The sequence below is a fragment of the Hyperoodon ampullatus genome (genome assembly GCF_949752795.1).
Source record: "Hyperoodon ampullatus genome assembly, chromosome: 16".
In the NCBI taxonomy this organism is placed as follows: domain Eukaryota; kingdom Metazoa; phylum Chordata; class Mammalia; order Artiodactyla; family Ziphiidae; genus Hyperoodon; species Hyperoodon ampullatus.
In genome coordinates, this window is record NC_136929.1 from 62248051 (window position 1) to 62271773 (window position 23723).

Sequence of the window (23723 nt, forward strand, 5' to 3'; positions counted from 1 at the left end):
ATTGTGTATGATTAGTAATTCTAAACATGGTGCCCAGATAAATTAAGGTTTGTGTTACTGAGGAAAGTTCTTCCTTTAACCTGAGGCTGCACTTACCTTTGCCACGTGTTCCAGCCACCGCCCCAGGGCAATGAACACGAAGAGCATGGGGGGGCTGTCAAAGAAGGTCACCGGGCTCCTCTCGGCCTTCTCGGCGATGGCCACGATCAGGATGACGAGGGAGTAGACGTAGGCAATGCTTGTGGCCAGCACGATGAGCACGTCCATGCTGGCCGCCCGGTGTCTCAGAGATTTGTAGGCCTGCACGTAGAAGTACCAGCCCCCGAGGAACTGAAAGGTGGTGAGGGAGAGTGACCTTTGTGACAAGGCCCCTTGGGACTGTAAATACCCTGGGCTCCCCCTCGACGCTGACACTACTTTTTCCTCCATAAGGGACATGGATGAAATGTACTTCCTGATTCAGAGGACTTCTGGCCACAGGAGTGGCTGATCCAGGGAGACCTTTAAGACCCAGAGCACTGGACAACCTAGATGTCCAGCAGTAAGAGAATGCTCAAGATGGTGAAAGAAATCATGGTGTGTTCATACCGTGGACAGTGCTAATGCGGTCCCTGAAGACAATGTGCTAGACCCCTAACCGCTGGTGTGAGAGATGTACATAGTACATGGTTAAGTGAAAAAGCCAGTTATAAATCAGTGTACCTAGTATTATCCTATTTCGGCCAAAAAAAGGCCTGTGTCTATAGTATGTGAACATGTACACACACATACATACGCAGGTAAATATGTGTTTTTTTCTATGCAGATGAAGATCTGGAAAAACCAAATTGAGCCTATAAACACTTGCCCCCAGATAATCCTAATTAATATTAATTAATTCTAATATTCTAATACTAAGTCAGCAGTTTCATTTTCTATTCCAAAATAAATGGAAGGCACACTTCCCACTAGAAATACAGCTAGCTACTTAACGCGGTCCCCAGGGCAGAAGTAACACGAAGCCTGCCCCTTTTAAATTATGATTCCTCAGGACCACGTTTCAGTCATTCAAGCCAAGACGTGGAAGAGAGCAGCGTGAGCTCCAGGGTGGTCCAGCTGCTGCTTCTAACATCGAATTCAGCTGAACAATAAGCAAACAAGACACAGTGGATCACCAAGCCTTGCCGCAGGGGGCTGCTGTTCCAGGGGGAGTCTGGTCATCTGTGGAACTGCCGGTGAAACCAGGTTCTCTGTCATCCCCCATGTTAGAGGACACCCCCCAGCTGGTCATAAGACAGAAAAAAGCAGCAGCTGGCTGGGTGGTGGGAAAGCGGCAAGGAAGCTGCACTTGGAGCACTCTGAGGGGCTGTGCTGGCCAAACACAGGCACGCTGGGCAGGTGTGCCCACCCCCCGATACGCACCTGAACAAAGGTACACAAGATAAAGAAGACGAGGTTCAGGATGGACAGTCCTGGGACGATGTTGTGGTCCAGGAGCATAGACTCGTGGGGCTCGTGGCTGGGTATCAACATATAGATCATTAAACCCATGACAGGGATGCCAAACACCAGGCTGCACAGGAAAGACTTCTTCCACCTGGAAAGAAACACAACACCGACATATCAGGTACGCCGGTCACCTGGCTTCTGGCCCCGTCCCCTCCCGAGGACTTGGTTTGAGACTGGCCTCTGCCACATGTCTGGGACAGACCAGCAAAGGCTAAAGTGAAAGTAAGGCTCCCTCCCGACATCGGCCATCTGAGGGGAACACCAAAGGTCTAAACTTCACTGCCAAGGATGCTCCAGAGACGTTTAGACACAGCCCCTGCCTGCCCGTGGCCGACGTGGCACCTCCCATCTACAGGTGAGGCAACCGAGGGCCAGAAGCTGAAAATTCAGCCCCAAAGAGGTTGACCATCCTCAGCCTATGGCTGGTACCGCTCTTTTTTCAAACCGCAATCGTTTACAGACTCCCAAGAAAAAAATAGATAAAAGGAACATTTCATTAGTATAAACTTCTACATTCAACTTTTAAACTATTACTTAAAATAGAGTCAGTGTGAACAGTGCAGCTGCCTTGATGAAGTTTGAAATCGGGGTCACAGGTGACAGCCATGGTCTCACATCAGCCTCTCCATCCACAAAATTCCAACCAAGTGCTCTTGGAAGCTGTAGGAGGCATAGCCTCAACGCCGATCTGAAGACCACAGGCCTGCGAGATCAGAGTCTTACACTCCCAGGGCCCCGCCTCCAAGCCCCGAAAAGACCTTGCTTCCTACCCCACTCCTCTCAGCCCGACAAACTTCCACTCATTCTTTGAGGCTCAGATCGTGTGTCCCCTGCTTGTTAGCTTCCCAGACTCCCCAGAACCCACCTGCACCATTGCTCACCCACTCTTCCCAGCCCAACCGAGGGCCCCTCTAAGGTAGGAGTGACACCCTATTCATCCCTAGCACCCGGCACAGTGCCCTGCATACAACAGCGGGCTTGTGTTCGTTGAATGAATGAGTGAACACATCTGCAACAGTGAACGAGCTCAGGTCTCCTGCTTCCCGAGCCATTTTCTTTCCACTTGGCCATAATTCCTGTCCTCGGATCCTAGATCTCGACCCACTCTGGTAAATTCTTGAGATACTATAAAAGAAAGAACCCACTCTTCCCTTCCTCCCAACGTAGGTGCTGTCCAATCTGTTAGTGACCAGCCATAGGTAACTATTTAAATTAAAATTAGTTAAAATGAAGGGAAATTAAAAATTCACTTCCTGAGTCACACTGGCTGCATTTCATACTGGGCAGTGCAGATATAGAGCGTTTCTGTCACAGCAGAAGGTACCATGGAACAGCATTGTTTTAGAGGATTAACATTACGAGGGTAAAGGCAACTAATTCAGCAGAAGGCGCCGTGGAAGGTGGAGGTAGCAGGGACACGAATTAGCACCCAACGAGGTAGAGGTGGGCCAGGGGAGAGGCAGCCCTCAGAGCTACAGTTTATCTTCTGTGTTCTACCTACTGCTTTATTTCCAGCTTGTGGTCCAAGTGATGAGCGCTGGGGCTCCTCTGGGTCAGGGAGACATGAAAGCCGATTCCCTTGTTATTAAAAAGAGGAAACAGGAAAGAAGGCACTTGGTTAAGACAGGCATCGGGAGAAACCATTTTACATCTTTGGAAATAAGAAAGTTAATCTAGGGCTTCCCTGGTGGCGCAGTGGTTGAGAATCTGCCTACCAATGCAGGGGACACAAGTTCAAGCCCTGGTCTGGGAGGATCCCACATGCCGCAGAGCGGCTGGGCCCATGAGCCACAACTACTGAGCCTGCACGTCTGGAGCCTGTGCTCCGCAACGGGAGGGGCTCCGTTGGGGGGAGGCCCGCGCACGATGAGGACTGGCCTGCTCGCCGCAGCTGCAGAGGGCCCTCGCGCAGAAACGAAGACCCAACACAGCCAGAAATAAATAAATAAATAAATAAATAAATAAATAAATAAATTTATAAAAAAAAAAAAAAAAGAAAGTTAATCTAAAACTGCCTCACAGGACTGTATTGGTTTTTCCGCTCATGACTTCTGTCCCCACGTCACTGTACAGATCCCGTCAGAGGCTCCATGGCGACTGCTGCTCCTTCTGTGGGCAAAGGCAGCAGATGCCGGGAGGTGACTTAGCACACCCTGAGCTGATCGATGCTGAGTTATAAACTCGGGATTTGTGAGCTACGGACTCCCCAGTATCAAGTGGTCGGGAGTATCGCTCTCTGTAGGAGGAAACTGAAGGTCAGAGATTAAACTCCCGTCCAAAGCTACAGCATCATCGGAAGCGCTGAATCCAGCTGCAGGTCCCCCGGCTCCGGCCCAGGCCTCTCCCAACGAGCAGACCTTGGCTCCGGCAGTATCTGTGGTTTTCTCAGGGATTATCTCAAGCAATTCTTTCACCGTTTTGCTCCTCCACCCTCTCTATCTTATTTGATCTGGTCGCTAAATCTCTGATTCCCTGTATAAAATTATACAGGAAAGGTTGTCAGGAAATGTCCTGTCAGTCAGCACAATGTAGAGGGACCCCGGGACTCTGATGTTGGGATTTTACACAAAAATTAAGAGTTATGTTGGAAGAAAGAGCACGTAAGGCCATCTAAAGGCAGATCCTTTGCAACTAATACCGGCCTAATTACATCAGGAAAAGATGCCCCAGAGATGCAGGAACACGGGCCAGACATTGGCAATATACCTCAAGTAAGAACAAGGAGGCGACTGCAGCAGGCTGGGCAGCTGGGTGGAGGCCAGCAAGGATTAGTGCCTCAGTTGACTTCTCTCCCTCATCAATGCCTCATCACTACTGTTCTGTAAGACCCGTGGGGTGGCAGAAACTGGATGCCCACTGAGCTTGGAACTAGGAGATCTGGGTTGGAGTACCAGCTCTGCAACCTTTAGCTGGGTACCAGGGATCAAAGTCTCCTAACCTCTCTGGGGGATCTCTCCTCATCTGATAAAGAAGCTGCATTGTCTGCCTCTAAGACTGAGGCCCTGTATCAACAGCAGTAGCAGTATTTGCACCTCAAAGAGCTCTGCATGGCCAGACAACAGACGGCATGTCTCTTAACACACACACACACACACACACACACACACACACACACACACACACGAAAATTTAAAACAACTTGAAGCCTGCTATGAGATGTTTCATTTCATAAGGAATTTCATAAGCAGTAGTTTCTGCTAAACTTCACCATTAGTTGTCATGAGTTTATCTTGTTCGGTTTTGACCGTCTTGACCCACTCAGATCACCACTAGTGCTCATCCTCTCCTGGTGTGATAGGACACAGAATGTCTGTGGACAAAGTGAGGGAACGATGGGGGTGGGAGTACAGAAAACTACTGTGATTGATTTTCCAAAGGAGAAATGACTAAACTCTCCACCTGTAAAGGAGGCCTAGTATAGTGGTCAAACGCAGTGTAATTCTTCCCAACACCAACATTCCTTTGGTCTGTAGATACGTGGCACAGATGTAAATATGACTTAAAAAAATTACAATTAGGCAATTTTTTGGGGGGGCCACACCGCATGGCTTGTGGGATCTTAGTTCCCCAACCAGGGATTGAACCCAGGCCCTCGGCAGTGAAAGTGAAGAGTCCTAACCACTGGACAGCCAGGGAATTCCCACAATTAGGTAATTTAATACCATGTGCCAGGAATCTTGGCAATACTGCTGTTTCTCAGGGAATATCTGAAATTAAAACAATAATAATGTCTTTTTCTCCCCATCTTTTTCTTACCCATTCACTGATTCCCCCCCTCAGATTATCTGATATTTACTAAACCCTCACAAGTTGAGCCACCTTATTTCCATGGGAAATCTTGAAGGATTTTAGATTAGGTGATTTTTTTTTTTTTTTTTTTTTTTTTGCTTAGCTATACTTTGCTCATTTTTCTATGATGATTATACATCACTGTTTTTAAAAAGGTGGGTACAGGGCTTCCCTGGTGGCACAGTGGTTGAGAGTCCGCCTGCCGATGCAGGGGACACGGGTTCGTGCCCCGGTCTGGGAGGATCCCACATGCCGCGGAGAGGCCCGCATACTGCAAAAAAAAAAAAAAAAAAAAAAAGGTGGGTACAATATGTTTTTGATAAATGATTTACCTCGATAATTTTGACAATATCCCGCGGACCGATAATTTCAGGATCAAACTTCACGTGGGCTTTGCTGGTGGCAAGAGCCACAGAGGCGTAGGTGATGCCGTTCGTCCTTGTGAGTTTGGACTCTATGTTGTGAACACAGGAAGTGCAGGTCATCCCCGTGATCTGCGGCAAAGGATGACAAAGATCCCACTGACCGAGGATCCAGAGGATCCCATCAAAGGCGCACAGGGAGTTGGGTTAACAGGCGGCCACAAGTCTGTTCTCCTTCCCAAGAGGCTGGACTCACAATCCCCAGGTGCAAGATTTTCACCCCGGACATTCCCACAGGAGCCTCGGGGATATAAACAGTGGTTCTTCCTCAACTCACGTACAGGAGACCAATCACTAAGCAGATGGCAAAGACCGAGGCCCAACTCCCAGCTCTGCTAACAATGGGCTTTCACAGCACTCTACGCCCTGTGCTGGTTATGCATTTCTGCCACCCCGTGCTGTGTGCACTAAGAAAGCAGTTCCAAGTGAGCCAGCCACCCCTGTACGATGCATTAGGCAAGCCGGACAACTCACTCTTCTGAGTGTGTGGTCAGCACTTCCCAGAATACAAATTAAATACAGACATAAAATGCCTGAGCATGGGATGACAATACAACTATAGGACACTGTAATAAGAAAAAAAAAAACATTGTTCAAAAAAATGTTTTCACCTTCCCCACTGATAGTCTTGCTCTAGATTTCCACACTGTAGTGTGAGCAGAGATGTGCACCTCGGGCCCTGGAGGTCTGACCCAGCGAGTACTACACTGTGCCCCTCTGCACACACCGAGGCCCAGCCAGAGCAAAGGATTTGCTCTGCAAAGAACACCACTTCTCAGGAGCTCAAAGTGCCACTTGTGTCCGCAGTACTTTTTCTTCAAACATTTACTTACCTACCGCTAATGGCAGTGACTAAACACAGCAAGGAAATAAGACCCTTTCACTTCGGTAAACAGTGTTACTCACTTCCTTGTGGATTCCTTCTAAGCCTCCCTTTATTTGCACAAAAAGAGCTTTGCACAGAAGTGCTTGTGAACACAGCATATTCGAAATACTAGAGCTATCTTCTGTCCTTGATGATTTGTTGACTAGCGCCGCTGGCAAATGGGCAGACAGGAAACAATACCAGCGCCTCGTCCCCCCTGATCCCCAGCAGCCCTAGAAACAGCACCACCCCCGGCGTTCACCCTGGACTGAGCGCCTGGGGACACTCTGGTCACCAAGTACCTTGTAGACACACCTGTGCCTACAAGGTGCCCCCGGCTGCCTCGCTCACTCCCATCCCGTCCCGGGGCCTCTGGCATTCCAGCTTCCTCTCGGCCTCACGGGACGCGTTCCTGTTTGACTCCCTCGAGCCACAAGCTCAGGACAGCCGTCGTCTCCAATTCCTCTTCCTCCAACGCCATTGCCTCCTCCTCCCGATACCCTGACGCGCCTGGCGGGACCTGGCGGGACGCGTGCCTACGACTTTCTGACATAGTGGACGTTCCTTCACCAAACGAGCAGGTCCTTGTCACTGGCTTCAAAGGAAAACCCAATAGCAACGAACAGGATACATGCAAGAAGGGGGAAACGTCCTGACCACAGCCCCGGCTGCCGTCAGAAGGCCTCCACGGGCTGTCTCAGGCCTGCACCCCCTGGCCCCCGCTCCAGCCCAGCCGCCGCGCTTACAATCAGCTCGAGGTCGCCGTCTGAGCCCGCGTAGTCCTCCATCACCTCTGCCTCGAAGCCCAGGTTCTGGATGAGCTGCGCTATCTCCAGGGGCTGGATAACTTCCGGATTATACTTCACCTCTGCCTTTCCAGCCATCAACGCAACCAGCACAGAGAGAATGCCTGAAACCAGCAGGGCACAGCTGGAACACTCCAGGCAAGGCCTCTGGGATGATGTGTTCAACATAAGCTAACAAAGAAAAAACTCTGCCCCAGAAGCTTCTAGAACAGTGGTTCTCACACTTGGCTGTGCATTAGGATCACCTGGGGGGGCAGGGGGGAAGGCTTTTAACAATCACCTGACCAGTGATTAACTCTTAACCCAGACCAATTAAATCAGAATCTCTCAGGGTGGATACCAGGCATCTTTTTTCCCTTTTTAAAGCTCCCCAGGTGACTCTAATGTACAGCCAAGCATGAGAGCCACTGTTCTAGAAGGATGCTCCTCACACTTTATTGGGCATATGACTCACCTGAGGCCCTGGTTAAAGCAAAGACGCTGGTTCAGTGGGTCTGGGGCAGGCACGGCCCATGCTGCTGGCCCGGCGGGCACCGCTCTGAGGCAGGCTCTGGGGGACACAGGTGCGGGCACACACCTCAAAGCAAGGGACAGCATCTGCAGCAGGCAACTGCTATCACATAACGGGTGTACTGTTTTCTCCACTTCCAGACACAGCAGAAAAAAAATCATTTTCAAAAGTGGTTTTCCAGGGCTTCCCTGGTGGCGCAGTGGTTGAGAGTCTGCCTGCCAATGCAGGGGACGTGGGTTCGTGCCCCAGTCCAGGAAGATCCCACATGCCACAGAGCGGCTGGGCCCATGAGCCATGGCCGCTGAGCCTGCACGTCCGGAGCCTGTGCTCCACAATGGGAGGGGCCACAACAGTGAGAGGCCCGCGTACCGCAAAAAAAAAAAAAAAAAAAAAAAAAAGTGGTTTTCCTTACTCTTTTTCAGTTTTTAATAACTTTCAGGAATGAAAAAGAAATCCCACGGACTACCTTGCTACCACTGTTGTTTAGTTTAAGGGGGAAAGAAAGGCTCATTCATATAAATGAAAGGAATGATGTGCTCTAGAAAGAATGTCATAAGGGATAAATATGAGGGATTCAAGTTGGGAAGAGAATCATGGGCCCTGTGAGACACAGGTTAGCTTCTGAGCCGCCAGCCCACGGGCGACAGAGGAGCTCCTAGAACACGTTGGTTTGAGAGCCACCTTCTAGAGCTCCAGGAAGCTGTAGGCTTGATGAGCAGGAGGCAGGAAACATGTCATCCTTGAGCCTGAGCAGAAGGACCCACGTACAAAGCCATAGGAAGAGAGAAGGTGACCCCAGAGGCCGGCAGAGTCATGGTTAAGATATTTTCCAAACAAAAAATTGGGACAGGATTTTCGCTGCACTCTCAGCTTTAAGAAACCAGACTGGAAATGTCGTTTAGAGGACAAAACTTTGGCATTTCCGCAACACGCTATGATTTACAACGACAACAGGGCAGAATGCAGGCTATTTATGTGTTTGACCGTAAGAGGCTTTGGAAGGGAAAACCACACACTACTACCAGGACAAGCTAGTTGGGGAGGCCACCCATGACAGTACCTTGACCTTTAAACTGGATTCCCCATGGCTAACTTACTCAGCGATCCATTTTATCTCAAACTAAGTACTTCTTAAAGAGCAGAATGCCGATTGTCCCAGAACATTAGACAAACATCTGTCCTATCATACAATGAACTGCCGCCAGATTATCAGGGCTCCTGATAAATGCAGTCAGTGGAGATGCCCAAGGGCATCTTGTGCCAAGGGCACACCGCCCCACGTTGCTGACTGTGGCCTCCAGCAGTCTACACGCTACCATCCACAGCAGCATCCCAGCTCGGTGCGGTGGAGACCTCTTACCAGCTTCTTTCTGCAGGTTCCTCTCTATGTTCGACACACAGGACGCGCAGGTCATGCCTCTGACCTGTAGAAAGCACTTCTGCGGGGCCACTGTTTCGGAGGCCTGAGGGGACTTGGACACGAGGCCAGGGTTGTGGTTTGTAGGAAGGCCCCTGGGCTGGGGAGTCGTGTCCTGCACGGACACAGGTGCACCAGCCGCCGTGTGCCCTGTGGCGCTCCCAGCACTGTGGTTCCCAGCGTGGTTGCTGGAACAGTTTTCTAGGACAGAATGTCACAAATCATTCAAATTAGAAGAATGGATAATTTTTTTTCCGGAACAGAAGGCTCAAGCTTGACAATGTTCAGATGAAAGTTCCTGGAGAAGATAAAGGGGGGGTTGATGTTTCCATCACTGTCTCTCCCTCTGCACAACCAGACGGAGGCACTCGATTCCATACGTAGGAAAACACGCCGATACTGCAAGGACGGAATGTTCTGGGTAGACGAATGCTCTAATGAGACAGTGATGGTAACAGCAGTGATAAGAGCGTGCGAGGCACCCTGCTAAGCACATGTCTGGCCTCCTTTAACTGTTAACATAGCCCTGTGGCAAGTACTACTACCATCCCCATTTTACAGGTGAGGAAAAGAGCTACAAGAAATTAAACGCTTTGCCCCAAACCCCTCAGGTATGAAGCAGGGAATCGAGCTTCTACACCTGGCCACATCCTGGTTAACAGAGGTCCTCTCCCTCCCCATGAGAATCAAAATGCCCCAAAACACCTCTATCGAGTCACTGGCCCTTTTCTCGTTCTTTGTCTAGGTCCTACATACATTTTGGGCAGCTGTACCCACTGCAAACACTGGCTCCCAGTATGTGGTTTGCTTTCTCACCCTCATCTAACGGTATTTCTTTTGATAAAAGAAGCCCTTGATGTTAATGAAGCCCAACTTAGAGTCAACTAAACCAACTTCAATGGTGAGTGCTTTTTGTGCTCTATTAATAGGTGTGTCTACCGCAACACTGAAAATATTCGTGACAGTTTCTTCTAGCACCTCTGTTATTTTAAATGAACCTCCACAGTCAGGCCACTGATATACTTCAAATTAACTTCTGTGTAGGTCTGAGGTGATAGCCAAGGGTGATTTCTTTCCATCTGGACTTCCAATAGTCCAGCTCCAATAATGAAAGTTCTCCTTTCCCCACCGAGTTCCAAGGGTCAGGGAGCGGACATCTTTGGGGGCCATTACTCCACCCACCACGCATATATAGACCAATGTAACTGATCATCGACCAGATCAAGATACAGAAAATTTCATCACTCCAAAAAGTCACAGTTTTGTGATGACACAAAATGCCTTGAAGAGTATGTAGGAAAAAATGACGTCATTGGATGATGAACTCTCCTTACTTCAAAGTCCACAGCTGCAAAACACAGAAGCTCATTTTCTGGAAAGTGCTAAGACTACTTCCACTCACTTTAAGAGTGCAGTTGATGGATACTTCCAGCACCTTCGCCGAAGACCCTCCTCCAGTGCTCCGGTCTTACAGCCCTCCGCCTTCTGGATGCAGAGACCATCACCTCACCTGACACAGCTCTGCTCTCCCGGCCTTTGTCCTTCTTCAAAATGACTCCACCCCTTGGATGTCAGCTCTTAACATTCTAGCTCCCACCCGCACCAAACCCTCCTGCCCCTGTCCAGCCCCTCCCTCTTTTTCCAGTCCATCACCACCTCCTGGATTCACTTGCCGTTCTACCCAAATATTGTTGTCAACAATTTCAGTAGTATTTGTTAGACCTCCAACACTGAGGTCTAACTCAACTAAATTCTGGGCTTCTGGAGATTGCTTAAAAAAAAAGTTTAAATAAATTAACAAAAACCCCAATAAGCCTATGCTACTGGGTCCTTTATCAACCTATGCCAACACTACGGGTGGGCATATAAATTGATTTGACTTTCTGGAAATCTATTTGACAGTATTATCAAAAACGGTACCTCTAATTGCTTGGCACTTAGTAGGGGCATATTTGTCATGGGATGAAATAATGCTGAGACCCTGTGACCCAGCAATTATGCTTTCAGATATTTATCACAAGGAAATAATTAAGTACGTGCACAAAGGAGAAACAAATCATGTAGTCTGAAGACTGTCTTCACGGACAATTTTATTTACAGTCACAACAAACCTATCAGTATTATTTACAATGGCATCCACACAAAATAGATGGGAAAAATAAAGAGGAAACGAAGTTATGGTACACCCATATGCTGGGATGCCATGCGGCCACAGAACATGGTACTGCAGACACACGGATGGACCCATAAGTTACGTTTATGATAAGTCACAGGGTGAAAAAGAGATTACAAAACTATGTATGATACAAACCTACATATTTCTAAATAAAAATGATACAGGCTCTGGGAAAAGTCCGGATGAGCAGCTATGAAACGAAGAACACTGTGTGGATTTGCAGGGAGAGAATTCCAGACAGAGGGGACAGCGAGTACAAACCCTGAGGTGAGAACAAGCCTGGTAAGAGGAACTGAGACAGGGCTAGAAAGGTGCTGGGTGAGGGAGGGGCTTCGGGACCACCATGAGGACTCTTCCACTCACAATACAAGACGGGATGGTCCAGGAGGGTCAACAGCGCGACAGGATCGCTGTGAAAGCTGGGCGGGGACCAGGTTGGAAGGCAGGAAGCAGGGAGACCAGTTTGGGCCCCCTTCCAGGATCCAGGAGCAGAGGACGGTAGCCTGCACCAGGGTGCTGGCCTGTCTCCTCTGCCTGGCGTGCAGTCCTGCCCTTTCCTGCCTGTTCAGATCCTATCCATTCTGAAATCCTATCCACGCCCAACTCCATGGTCACCCCTACATCATGTCCTTGGGAGCCCCACAAGCGGGTGTTGGATTCTCTCCTTCTCTTCTGAATCCCAAGAGCATCTCACTTACACCTTCCTTGTTACAACATTTATTCTAACCTGCCTTGGATGATACGAGGGGCCTCTGTGACCTGCTTCCCTGGGAGAGTGTGAACCGCTGTGGGCGGGTGCTGGACTGCCGCTGAGCACTTCACGGCAGCTGGCACAGGGCCCGGGCCCCAGAAGACCCCCAGCACGTGCAGGGGTGAGGGAACCGTGCCCTGAAAGTGACATCACTCACTTATGAGGGTGAGAGGAACATGCTATACGTAACAGGTGAACTTTCCTCACTTTGTATTCATGTATCCCATCCATCCATCCATCCATCCATTCAGCCATTCAAAAACTACTTACCATGCAAACAAGTGAACAAATAACAGCTGCCTTCTACAACCAGGTCTAAATGTATTTTAGCTGTCCAGTAAGGGACTGAAATTCAATGCCTGTCTCTTGCCCGTATGCTCTCAGACCCTTTCCCTCCCTCCTTCCCCCTGCTCCACTACCAAGGGGCTGACCCCTGCAAACCACTGTTCCCAGGCTCCCTTGTCAACTGGTTTCTGATTAAATTTGGCACATGGAGGTAACAAGCAGGAAACAACAGGACAGAAAGGAGGAGGACCCAAGTGTTGGCCATCTCTCCACCGGGGCCCCGGCTCCTGCCATAGCCTTACCCTTGGCCAGTTCCCACCAGGCCAGCTCAACCCCTGGGCTCCTGTAAACTAAACACCTGCCTTCCCTCAGACCCTCCTGTCTGTGGGTGGTGGCTGTTTTCCTGTTTTCCCTCCCAGTTCCTGTCTGGTTTTTCAGCTCTGTAATCTCTCTAAAGAGTTCCCTCCATCGGCTGACCTGAGACCCTGCCTGTCCCAGCCCATTATTTCCTTTCTCCTTCGTTTCCTTCACAAACACCTACTGTGTGCTGGGTGCTGCGGAGTCAAAGGAGAAACAAATCACATGGTTTGAAGACTGTCCTCAAGGAGCCCCTGGTCAATCCAGAAAGGCCGACCAAATACAAATAATGCCTTTTTCACATTTAAGTGGCTATAAAAGACAGTCACCAGCACACTTACGGTTTATCCTAAATTAAGACTGCCAGGTAAAATACAGGACAACCAGGTAAAATTGAATTTCAGATAAACAGTAATTTTTTAGTATGTCTCAAATATTGCACAGGACATACTAAGACTAAAACATTACTCATTGTTTAGCTGAAATTCAAACTTAACTAGGTGTCCTGTATTTTTATTTGCTAAATCTGGTTCCCTAAATACCTCTTGGGCTAAACATAATTCTCATAATTCTGGCCAATAAAAATCCCTGTTTTCTCTCCAGGTTTACGTAGTCAAGTTCAATTATTCTGCATTATGTAGTTCAAGGCAAATTTCTTTTTACTGCTGGTAACTTGATTCCACTGTTTTAAGACTTTAAACCTCATACAAATATAGCAGATGACGACTACATACGACATGTCTTACCTTCTGAGTACAGGATTTACTGTTCCAGTTTTCCTTATTGATCTTTGTTTAAAAAAACAGAACAAAACAAATCTCCTTCCTGAAACTTGGTACAAAGACAAAGCCCAGAATGGGGCCCAGTGACTCCACATGACTCACCCGCTCCCCTTGGGGGTGGGTGGTGCAGGGGCCTAGGAAGGGCTCCTCAGGGGCAGGGGGAGTGAGTGGGAGTCAGCCATGGGGGCAGGACAGGGCGGCTGGCCGTGTTTCTGCCACCTCCCGTGGCTCACTGGCTCACCCCTACCCGCCCCCAGAGGGAGCCCTCCCTAGAAGCCTCCCTTCCCCCCGACTGGGCTCACACCTGCCGCCCCGCGTGGTTTCCCCCTCCCTGCTACCACATAAGCTCTCGGGGTGGGGGAAGGTACCTCGCTGCTCAGCAGCCCACAGCTCACACAGGCCTGGTGAGAGGCAGAAACACGAAAGACGCTGAGACAACTTGCCAGGCTCCCGAGTGAAGGAAATGGAGGGGAAAACAGGCAAGTGAGTGGCTGGCGGGTCAATGGGACGGGGCCTGGGGACAGCCACCACCCTGGAAACTGTCTAGTGACGTGGCATCAAGGTATGTGGGCACCTCGCTTTGGGAAGGCTGTCACACACCCCCTCTTCTCACAGCCATGGTCGGGGGTGGGTGGGAAGGGAAACCATCATCACATCCTTCCCTTCTTTCTCACTTTCAACAGAATGGGCTCCAGGTGGTGAGACCAGGGTCCTGTTGTCTTTATTATTCTGTTTTGTTTAGCAGAGAAATCTGAGCAAATGATGATGTTTCCTTTGGAGAGAGAAGGGCCAGGTGTTCCCAAAGTACTCTTTTTAAAAGGAACACAGGGGCTTCCCTGGTGGCGCAGTGGTTAAGAATCTGCCTGCCAATGCAGGGGACACGGGTTCTAGCTCTGGTCCGGGAAGATCCCACATGCCACGGAGCAACTAAGCCCGTGTGTCACAACTACTGAGCCTGCGCTCTAGAGCCCATGCACCACAACTAGTGAAGCCCGCTCACCACAACTACTGAGCCCACACGCTGCAACTACTGAAGCCCTCGCGCTCTAGGGCCCATGTGTTGCAACCACTGAGCCCGCGTGGTGCAACTACTGAAGCCCATGCTCCCAGAGCCTGCGCACTGCAACGAAGAGTAGCCCCCGCTCGCTGCAACTAGAGAAAGGCTGTGAGCAGCAACGAAGACCCAACACAGCCAAAAATAATAATTAAAAAAAAAAAGAACACAGAATCAGTGTTCTCTTCAGAAAAGAAGCTAAAAATCCAAGGAACTTAGCATCAACCACGTACCAGCCAGGACAGAGGCCTCGAATCCCATGTCCTCCACCGCAGCTCGGAGTTCTGCTGGGTGAGTTAGAGATGGATCGTAGAGAACCGTTCCTGTCCCTTTAGCCAGAGACACTGAGATATGCTGCACTCCCTCCTTCTGGGAAAGCAGGCCCTCGATGGACTGGACGCAGGACTCGCAGGTCATGCCAGCGATGGCCAGCACTGCAGCACAGTGCACGCCGGGCACCTGGGGGCTCCTGGTGTCTGTCCCACTCCCTTCCGCTCCATCGGGTAGAGAGACTTTAAAGTTCCCAGGTGGCAGAGCCTCAATGGCCCTCTGCAGGGTCCCTGGGGAGATGCGGGAAGGGTCGTACTGGACTTGGACAGTCCTGTTCTCCAGGGACACTTGGATCCTCTGAACCCCTGGCTGCTGGCCAATATTTTCTTCAATGTTCAGGACACAAGACTTACAGTGCATTCCATCCACTCTCAGATACAGGGGCACCCCCTGGCTCCCCGAGGTCTCTGAGTTATTGCCATTCTGGTTAATGGAAGCCGGAGGGGCCTTTGGGTGGATGCGCTGGAGCTGCCTGATGTCAATAGGTCCCAGGCTCACGGGGGCCACCTTGTTCTTGATGACGGCTTCAAACCCCATGTCGTTCACACGGTCCCTGAGGTCTTGGGGTTGGATAAGGTAAGGCTGGTACGTGATGACGGCCTCCTGGTTGCTGAGCGACACGCGGACCCTCGCGACGCCCTGCAGCTTCCCGATCTTGCCTTCTATGGAGCTGACGCAGGACTGGCACGTCATGCCCTCCACCCGAAGCTTGACCACAGCCTCCAGGGCGGGCGAGAACCTGGAGGACCGGGAGGCAGCCTTTCCCTCCGCCACAGTGGCCTGGAAGCCCATGTCCTCGATCTGACAGCAAACCTGAGGCAGGCTCAGGACCGAGGGCACGTACCTCACCGTGGCGCTGCCTTGCTCCAGGGAAACCTTAACGCTCACGATGCCTTTCAAACTGGACACCCTGCCCTCGATGGACTTCACACACGACTGGCAGGTCATGCCCACGATGCTGATGGTGCCAGTGGCCGCCTGAGAGGGGCGCACACCATCCAGGCCGTCCTCGTAGCCACTGTTGTCAAAGGCAAAAGTCTGCTTCATCGTTGGCTCCCAGGCTCGAGCAGGCCAGGAAAGCTTAGGCAGGATCTAAAAGGAAGAGAAAGAACATTTTTTACCTTTAAAACTAAACGTTTTCTAAAATCTCCCAGCTTGTGTGGCACTGAGAAAATGGAAAACAATGCCACTGGTGTCCAAACATCCCAAGAGTATGAGAACATCAAAAGAGGGGAAGAAAGCTATAAAGACATTACTTATCATATGAAAGGGTTCAGAGGGGTTCCTTCTAGCTCTGACTTTCTGTGATTCTGAACCCAGAAGTCAACTGCCCACCTTGGTAGAAGGCATGAAGGTTTCTGTGGGAAAGGAGCGCACGATGGGGCTGACCCGCACAGAACAAGCATGGCAGGCCTATGACAGAGGCAGAGAGCGCAGCAGCCCGCAGCAGAAGGGCACAAGTCCCACGAGACCTCCCCGACTCCAGCTGACACCTGAAATCTCCCCACTGGACTTGGTCCTTTCAGCTTAAACTTTGGACGTCCTGCTGGAATGCAAATACACAGAATAGGCCACACCCTAATTCTGCATCTCTTTCTAGGGGTGTCCATCTCATTCTCTTAGCAGGGGTTAGACTTAACAACCATAGGGCACATGTTCCAAATGCAGACCTCCCAGCGCATGGGGCCAGACCACAGTGCCTGTGAAAAAAGGTCTCGAAGGACGCCCCTTGAGCCACGGAAGTGAGCACAGCAGTGCCAAGGGGACCAAGAGGAGTGGGAGGGGGAAAGCTGGAAGAACAGGAAGTTGGGCTGAACAAGGCACTTCTAGCGCTGCCTCCGCTGAGTCCCTGCCCCGCCCGGTGCTCAGGGCCACTGTAGACATTACCTAAAAACGACATGTGCTTCATCAAATTAAACGGATTCATTTTCTTAGTGTATCACAGCTCAAGTGTAGTTTCCTGATGTCTTCTCATCAGGATGTGGCTGATGTGGCCTCAGCCATTCTATTAACAAAACTTCCCTTTTGCAGAGTCCCAGCCTCACCACTCTCTTAACTAGATATAGTTTTTATACCAGTACTATTACCTGCTTCAGACATTTGGGCACAGGCCTTTATATATGGCACCTGATAAAAAAGCATGTCACTCGACACCTACACAAGCCTACTCATCTTCAGCTGAATCTCGATTACATGGATTGATCTTCTCTGTCCCTGTGCATAAAATGCTTATCTTTCCAACTTCAGATTTTGAGCAGCTTAACAAGATGAAAGTTTAAATAACTTTTAAAACAGACTATAAATATTCATTTGTATATCCACAGAGGAAATCACAAGCTAGTTTGGGATTAATAATTATAAGGAATTTAAAAAAATATTTTAAAATAGAGAAAAAGGGATAATTAAGTAATTTATGAGCTAGTAACTCAAAAATTTGTTGGATTCAAAAAACATACTGAAATTATCTATGGTGTAAATATAGAAATGTATATGATAAGGATGACATGGCATAACAGTATTAACGGACGACTGGGTAGACACCTGGGAAACCTATTTGGAAAAATATAAATTTGGAATCTATATATCAGAAGACATTTCAGACAGATCAAAGATGAAGATATAAAAAGCAAAATAATAAAAATACTAGATGAAAACATAGGAGAATATCTATTATAATCTCAGAGTGGGGAAAGCTTAAATATGACAAAACAAAAGCAAGAAAATCCAGAAGCTATAAAATAAAAGTTTGGTATATCTAACCACAATAAGAGGAAAACAAATTGTTCAAACCAAGGCAGAAGATAAACCGAGAGAAAAAAAGACTTGCTTTCGCCTTAAGCAAATTAAGAGCTAATTCCTTTAATATATAAAGAGCTCCTTCGAAAAAGAAAAAGGCCAACATTCCAACAGAAAAAAGAAGGCAGTTCATCAAAAAGGAAATGCAAATGGCTTTTCAATATATGAAAAGCAACATTAAAGGAGAAATATAACATTCCAACCTCACATGTGAGGTTGACATGGTCTTCCCCATTCAAGTTGGCACCCACTGACTCATTCCCCAGGGTTAGTGGGAATGTTACCTCTTGGGAGGGCAACTTGGCAATACCTATTAAAATAACAAATTCACATATTCTTTGACCCAGTGACTCTCTAAGAATTTAGGCAATAAATATATTTGTTTGCATGCAAAAGGAAGCATGCAACAAAGATATTAGATGCTACAACAGATTGAAAACAACATAAATGTCCATCAATGGAGGCTGATAAATTACTGCACAAATGTACAATGGAATACTATCTAGCTCTTAAAAAGAATGAGGCAACTCTATAAACAGTGAAATAGACTGGTATCTAATATATAGTTCAGTGAAAAAAGCAAGGCACAGAATATACAGTGCATCTAGGAACTTCCCTGGTGGTCCAGTGGTAAAGAATTTGTTTTACAATGCAGGGGACTAGGGTTCGATCCCTGGTCAGGGAACTAAGATCCCACATGCCACGGGGCAACTAAGCCCATGCACCACAACTACTGAGCTTGTGTGCCTCAACTAGAGCCTGTGAGCCGCAAACTACAGAGCCCACGCACCCTGGAGCCTGCGCGCCACAACTAGAGAAGAGAAAACCTGCATGCCGCAACTAGAAAGAAGCCCATGCATCACAACGAAAGATCTTGCATGCCTCAACCAAGACCCAAAACAGCCAAAAATAAATTAAATAAATAATAATAAATAAATCTTTTACAAGAAAAAAGAATATATAGTGCATCTAGTATTTCAGTTATCTGCTGCTCAAGACAAACCAAACTTAGTGGCTTATGAGGATGGCATTTTATCTCCCTACTGCTCAAGATAATTCTGTAAGTAGATATTCTTATCACCATTTTACTGCTGAAACAGACTCAGAGGTTCATCCAAGGTTATTTAAATAATGGAGCTGGGATCTAAACCCAGCCCAAAGTCCAGCAGGCTTTCTATTTTTTTAAAAGAAATTTGAAGGTTACTTTTTCTTTTTAGCCATGTTAGTTATGGGAAGAGACTACAATGCTGAAAAGCAAAATGAAGAAAACAGAAAAACAGCCACATACTACTATAGGGGAGCAGAATTTACCACCCTAAAATACATCTCTTTGGCATATTGTCTTAAGCGAGTTATTTTCTGGTAAACCGCAGACACTGAAAGGGCTCTGAAAACCAAGTAGGAATTGCCTTTTTGTAAGAAACACTTATATTTGTAAGGGAAATCTCCATTTGTAAGGGTATCTCCCGCTCTGTCCCTGGAAGAGGAGGCTGACCAAATCTCTAGAAATTCCATTTATCAATGGAGAAGGAAATGACTGAAATGTGTACCACAATCACCCTTGTTTACTGTGCTTTTCCTGGTAACTTCCCCTAACTGACTCTCCCCACTCTCAACATCCTCTTCTGTCTTTGGCTGAGAATGGCATTTAAGGTGTGGGCTTCGGTCACCTTGGTGAGTTAATTTTTCTTGGTATCTCCCATGTATTCATGTTATTAAACTTATGTTTGACTTTCTCCTGTTAATCTCCTGTTAATCTGTCTCTTGTCAACATCATTCTTAGACCAGCCAGAAGAACCCAGAAAGGTAAGAGGAAAATGTCTTCCTCCCCAACACTACCTATCAGGTAACAACAGGCTACATCCAGGTGAGTGAGCACAGCATGGAGGTGAGGGTGTGGCTAAGATCACTGGTCGGCCTGGGTCTGGGCCTGGCCTGCAACCCTTAGTATCTGTTCTATTCTCTTTTTTTCTTTTTTTAAATTTAATTTATTTTTGGCTGTGTTGGGTCTTCGTTGCTGTGCCCGGGCTTTCTCTAGTTGCGGTGAGCGGGGGCTACTCTTTGTTGTGGCGCACGGGCTTCTCATTGCGGTGGCTTCTCTTGTTGCAGGTCACGGGCTCTAGGCACACGGGCTTCAGTAGTTGTGGCTCGTGGGCTCTAGAGCGCAGGCTCAGTAGTTGTGGCGCACGGGCTTAATTGCTCCGCAGCATGTGGGATCTTCCCGGACCAGGGATCGAACCCATGGCAGGTGGATTCTTAACCACTGTGCCACCAGGGAAGTCCCTCTGCTCTATTCGTATCTGAGAATTCTCTGGGCATCGGAGATTCACGGGGAAGAAGGTTCAGAAGTGACTGACTCAAGAAAAGATCCCACCCAAACCACACCAGGCAAATGGATGTTGGTCTCTAAGACCCCAAAAGACCTCCACTGAAGAAGAATCAATGTACCACTGATTCACTTTGTTATAAAGCAGAAACTAATAAAAACAAAACAAAAAAAAAGAATCAATGTACCCATGTTAAACCTGTACGTACATAGATTTAAGCAAATACATACTTAGGTATTAATACATAAAATTGAGGTTATCTACGGGTGAGTTATGACGTTCTGATTTTTCACTATCTGTATATACTTTCCAATTGGGAAAACCTGAATGAAAAAACAGACAAGTACTATTTTTTTTTTTTTTTTTTTTGTGGTACGCGGGCCTCTCACTGCTGTGGCCTCTCCCGTTGTAGAGCACAGGCTCCACACACACAGGCTCAGCGGCCATGGCTAACGGGCCCAGCCGCTCCACGGCATGTGGGATCTTCCCGGACCGGGGCACGAACCTGCGTCCCCTGCATCGGCAGGCGGACTCCCAACCACTGCGCCACCAGGGAAGCCCAAGTACTACTTTTATACCAGAAAACAAATGTGGTTTTTCAGTTTCTCTAAGGCAAGGAAGAAAATGTTTTGTTAAACCACACCGACATAAGCAGTGATAACATTATCACTGTGATAAAGATGACAGCAATGATGAACAGATGACATATTTCTACATGGCTTTATCCTCTAAAGAACATTTTCACATCTGTGTGTTTAAATATCGGCACTTCCGATTTGTGGTGAACTTCTTGAAGGGATGTCTGACAGTCTTGGGTAGGAGTTCCAGCCTTGTCTGAGCAAATCCAAGCCTCAGGTTTCTTAGGTGTAAAAGGAGGTAACAATAACGCCCACCCCAGTTCTGCAGGGAGGTCTGAATGCTCAGAGGACCTAAAAGGCTAACGTCATAAATGTCTGAAAATGACTGACTATGAAGACAAGCATGGCCTCATTCGATCTTCAAAAGCGGTCCAGGGAAGTAGGCAGGGAACTTGTTATTCTCCACCGTTTTACTGATAAGAACTAATCATTAAAACTCCTGTACATGTTCCCCCACGCCCACCTCAACCCCTTCAAACTGTCCTTTAACACTGGCTCACAAAGGTCCAGAAAGAACTTCCAGTGAGAATTATTTACAGTTTGTCTACGGAAAAAACAAGCCAAAACTCAGGCATTAGTTCAAACACCGAAGAGGGCGCACAGTGTGCCTGGACTGTGTGGGCTCCAGCCTGACCTCTGGCCGCAGGGCCACCCCCAGCCCTGCTGTTCACTGTGCACTTTCTGGGAAATTCCACACAAATGACCATTTACTGCCTGTTTCTTTCTATTGACCACGATGAGGAAAAATATAAACCCTTACTGAAAAACTGAATGCACTGTATCATTATTTGCCCAGGAGAAAAAAAGAGAATAAAATTAACAACAAATAAAATTAACAAACCTCAACACATACAGACAACATAGCTTGTTTTCCGCGTACAAAAAAAATATAAAATTTAGAAATTCACAAACTCTAAGACCTCTCCAAGAAGCACTTCCCAATAGAACCTCAGAAACCCCGTTCACAATCTCACTCCACACAGCTTCACTATCAGCTGTTCCAGAGAATTCCATTGCTTTTAACTTACACCTATTGTAACAATTATTCCATCAGACATTTAACAATTAATGGCATTTTTTTCTGCTTCAGAATCTTCTCTGATAACACTCTATATTTCAAGCCTCTCCCAAACAAAGAAATTTTAAATAGCAGGCCTGTCACTAGCAAGCAACTGTCATTATCTTAGAACATTTTTTTACATTTGAATGAAATAGTCTGAGTGAGAACCATGAGGTCATAATTCCCTAGTCATTTCCCAGAATGATGGTAAGATCATGATATAAAAGACCTACGTTAGATATACGCAATGTTATGACTGGTTAGAAAAAAATATCACACAAACAATGTTAAGTTAATTCGGGTATTTATATTATGTGATGGAAGTCAACGAACTTAGGATTATTCTTCTTGTTAATTATTATTATTGATAAATTGCATATGGTCATCAGATTTGATGAAATAATGCCATTATTTTATCACAAAGAAATGTATACTATAATGGCTAATGAAGGTGGTGGTTTCTACCTAGAATTATAGGTATGACCAGCTGTACAGAAAACAAATATTCCTTTGAAAGACTTAGGTATAAACTTAATATTTATAATTTATGCTAATCTATAAATGCACGATAGGAACTTGCTACTTAAAATAATCCTCAGAAAAAGAAATGTAAGTGGTTGATAAACCTTTTCAAAAATAATAATAATAATATATGGTCAATTAATATTTGATAAGGGAACCAAGAGTACTTAACAGAGAAAAGGCAGTCTTTTCAATAAGTGGTGCTGGGAAACTGGGTATTCACATGTAGAATGAAAGAATGAAATTGGGACCCTGTCTTACACCACTCACAAAGATTAACTCTAACGGGTTAGAGACTTACGTGCAATACAAGAAGAAAACATAGGGAAAAAAGCTCCTTGACGTGGCTCTTAGCAATGATTTTTTGGATATGATATGGAAAGCGCAAGCAGCCAAACAAAAAATAAACAAGTGGAACTACATCAAACTAAAAAGCTTCTACACAGCAAAAGAAACAATCCACAAAATTAAAAGATGGCCTACAGAATGGAATAAAATATTTGCAAACCATATCTCTGATAAAGGGTTAATGTTCAAAATACATAAAGAATTCATACAACTGGGCTTCCCTGGTGATGCAGTGGTTAAGAGTCTGCCTGTCAGTGCAGGGGACACGGGTTTGAGCACTGGTCCGAGAAGATCCCACAAGCCGCGGAGCAACTAAGCCCATGTGCCACAACTACTGAGCCTGTGCTCTAGAGCCAGTGAGCCACAACTACTGAGCCCACATGCCACAAGTACTGAAGCCCACACACCTAGGGCCCATGCTCCGCAACAAGAGAAGCCACCGCAATGAGAAGCCCGCGCACTGCAACGAAGAGTAGCCCCCGCTGGCCGCAACTAGAGAAAGCCTGTGTGCAGCAATGAAGACCCAACACAGCCAAAAATAGATAAATAAAATAATTTAAATAAATAATTCATACAACTCAATAGCAAAAAAATTAATCCAATTAAAAATTGGAAGAGGAACTGAATAGACATTTTTCCAAAGACATACAAATAGCCAATAGATGCATGTAAAGGTGATAAACATCACCAATCATCAGAGAAATGCAAATCAAAACCACAATGAGATATGACTTCATACCTGTTAGAATGGTTATCATCAAAAAGGCAAGAGATACCACCATATGACCCAGCAATTCCACTACTGTGCATATACCCCGAGAAAACCATAATTCAAAAAGAGTCATGTACCACAATGTTCACCGCAGCACTACTTACAATAGCCAGGACATGGAAGCAACCTAAGTGTCCATCGACAGATGAATGGATAAAGAAGATGTGGCACATATATACAATGGAATATTAGCCATAAAAAGAAAGAAACTGAGTTACTTGTAGTGA

General features: G+C 47.1%; 1 protein-coding gene across 1 annotated transcript in view; it reads right to left on the reverse strand.

Moving 5' to 3' along the window:
• Nucleotides 1-23723, reverse strand: part of ATP7B (ATPase copper transporting beta) — a gene marked incomplete at both ends in the record, with an annotated part of 51799 nt that overhangs the window by 22348 nt on the left and 5728 nt on the right. Inside the window, 7 exons of the mRNA XM_079721994.1 lie at nucleotides 97-330; nucleotides 1402-1576; nucleotides 2990-3066; nucleotides 5610-5771; nucleotides 7311-7474; nucleotides 9242-9499; nucleotides 14937-16125. Coding sequence (XP_079578120.1) covers nucleotides 97-330; nucleotides 1402-1576; nucleotides 2990-3066; nucleotides 5610-5771; nucleotides 7311-7474; nucleotides 9242-9499; nucleotides 14937-16125 — 2259 coding nt within the window. The remainder of the gene's footprint in view (nucleotides 1-96; nucleotides 331-1401; nucleotides 1577-2989; nucleotides 3067-5609; nucleotides 5772-7310; nucleotides 7475-9241; nucleotides 9500-14936; nucleotides 16126-23723) is intronic.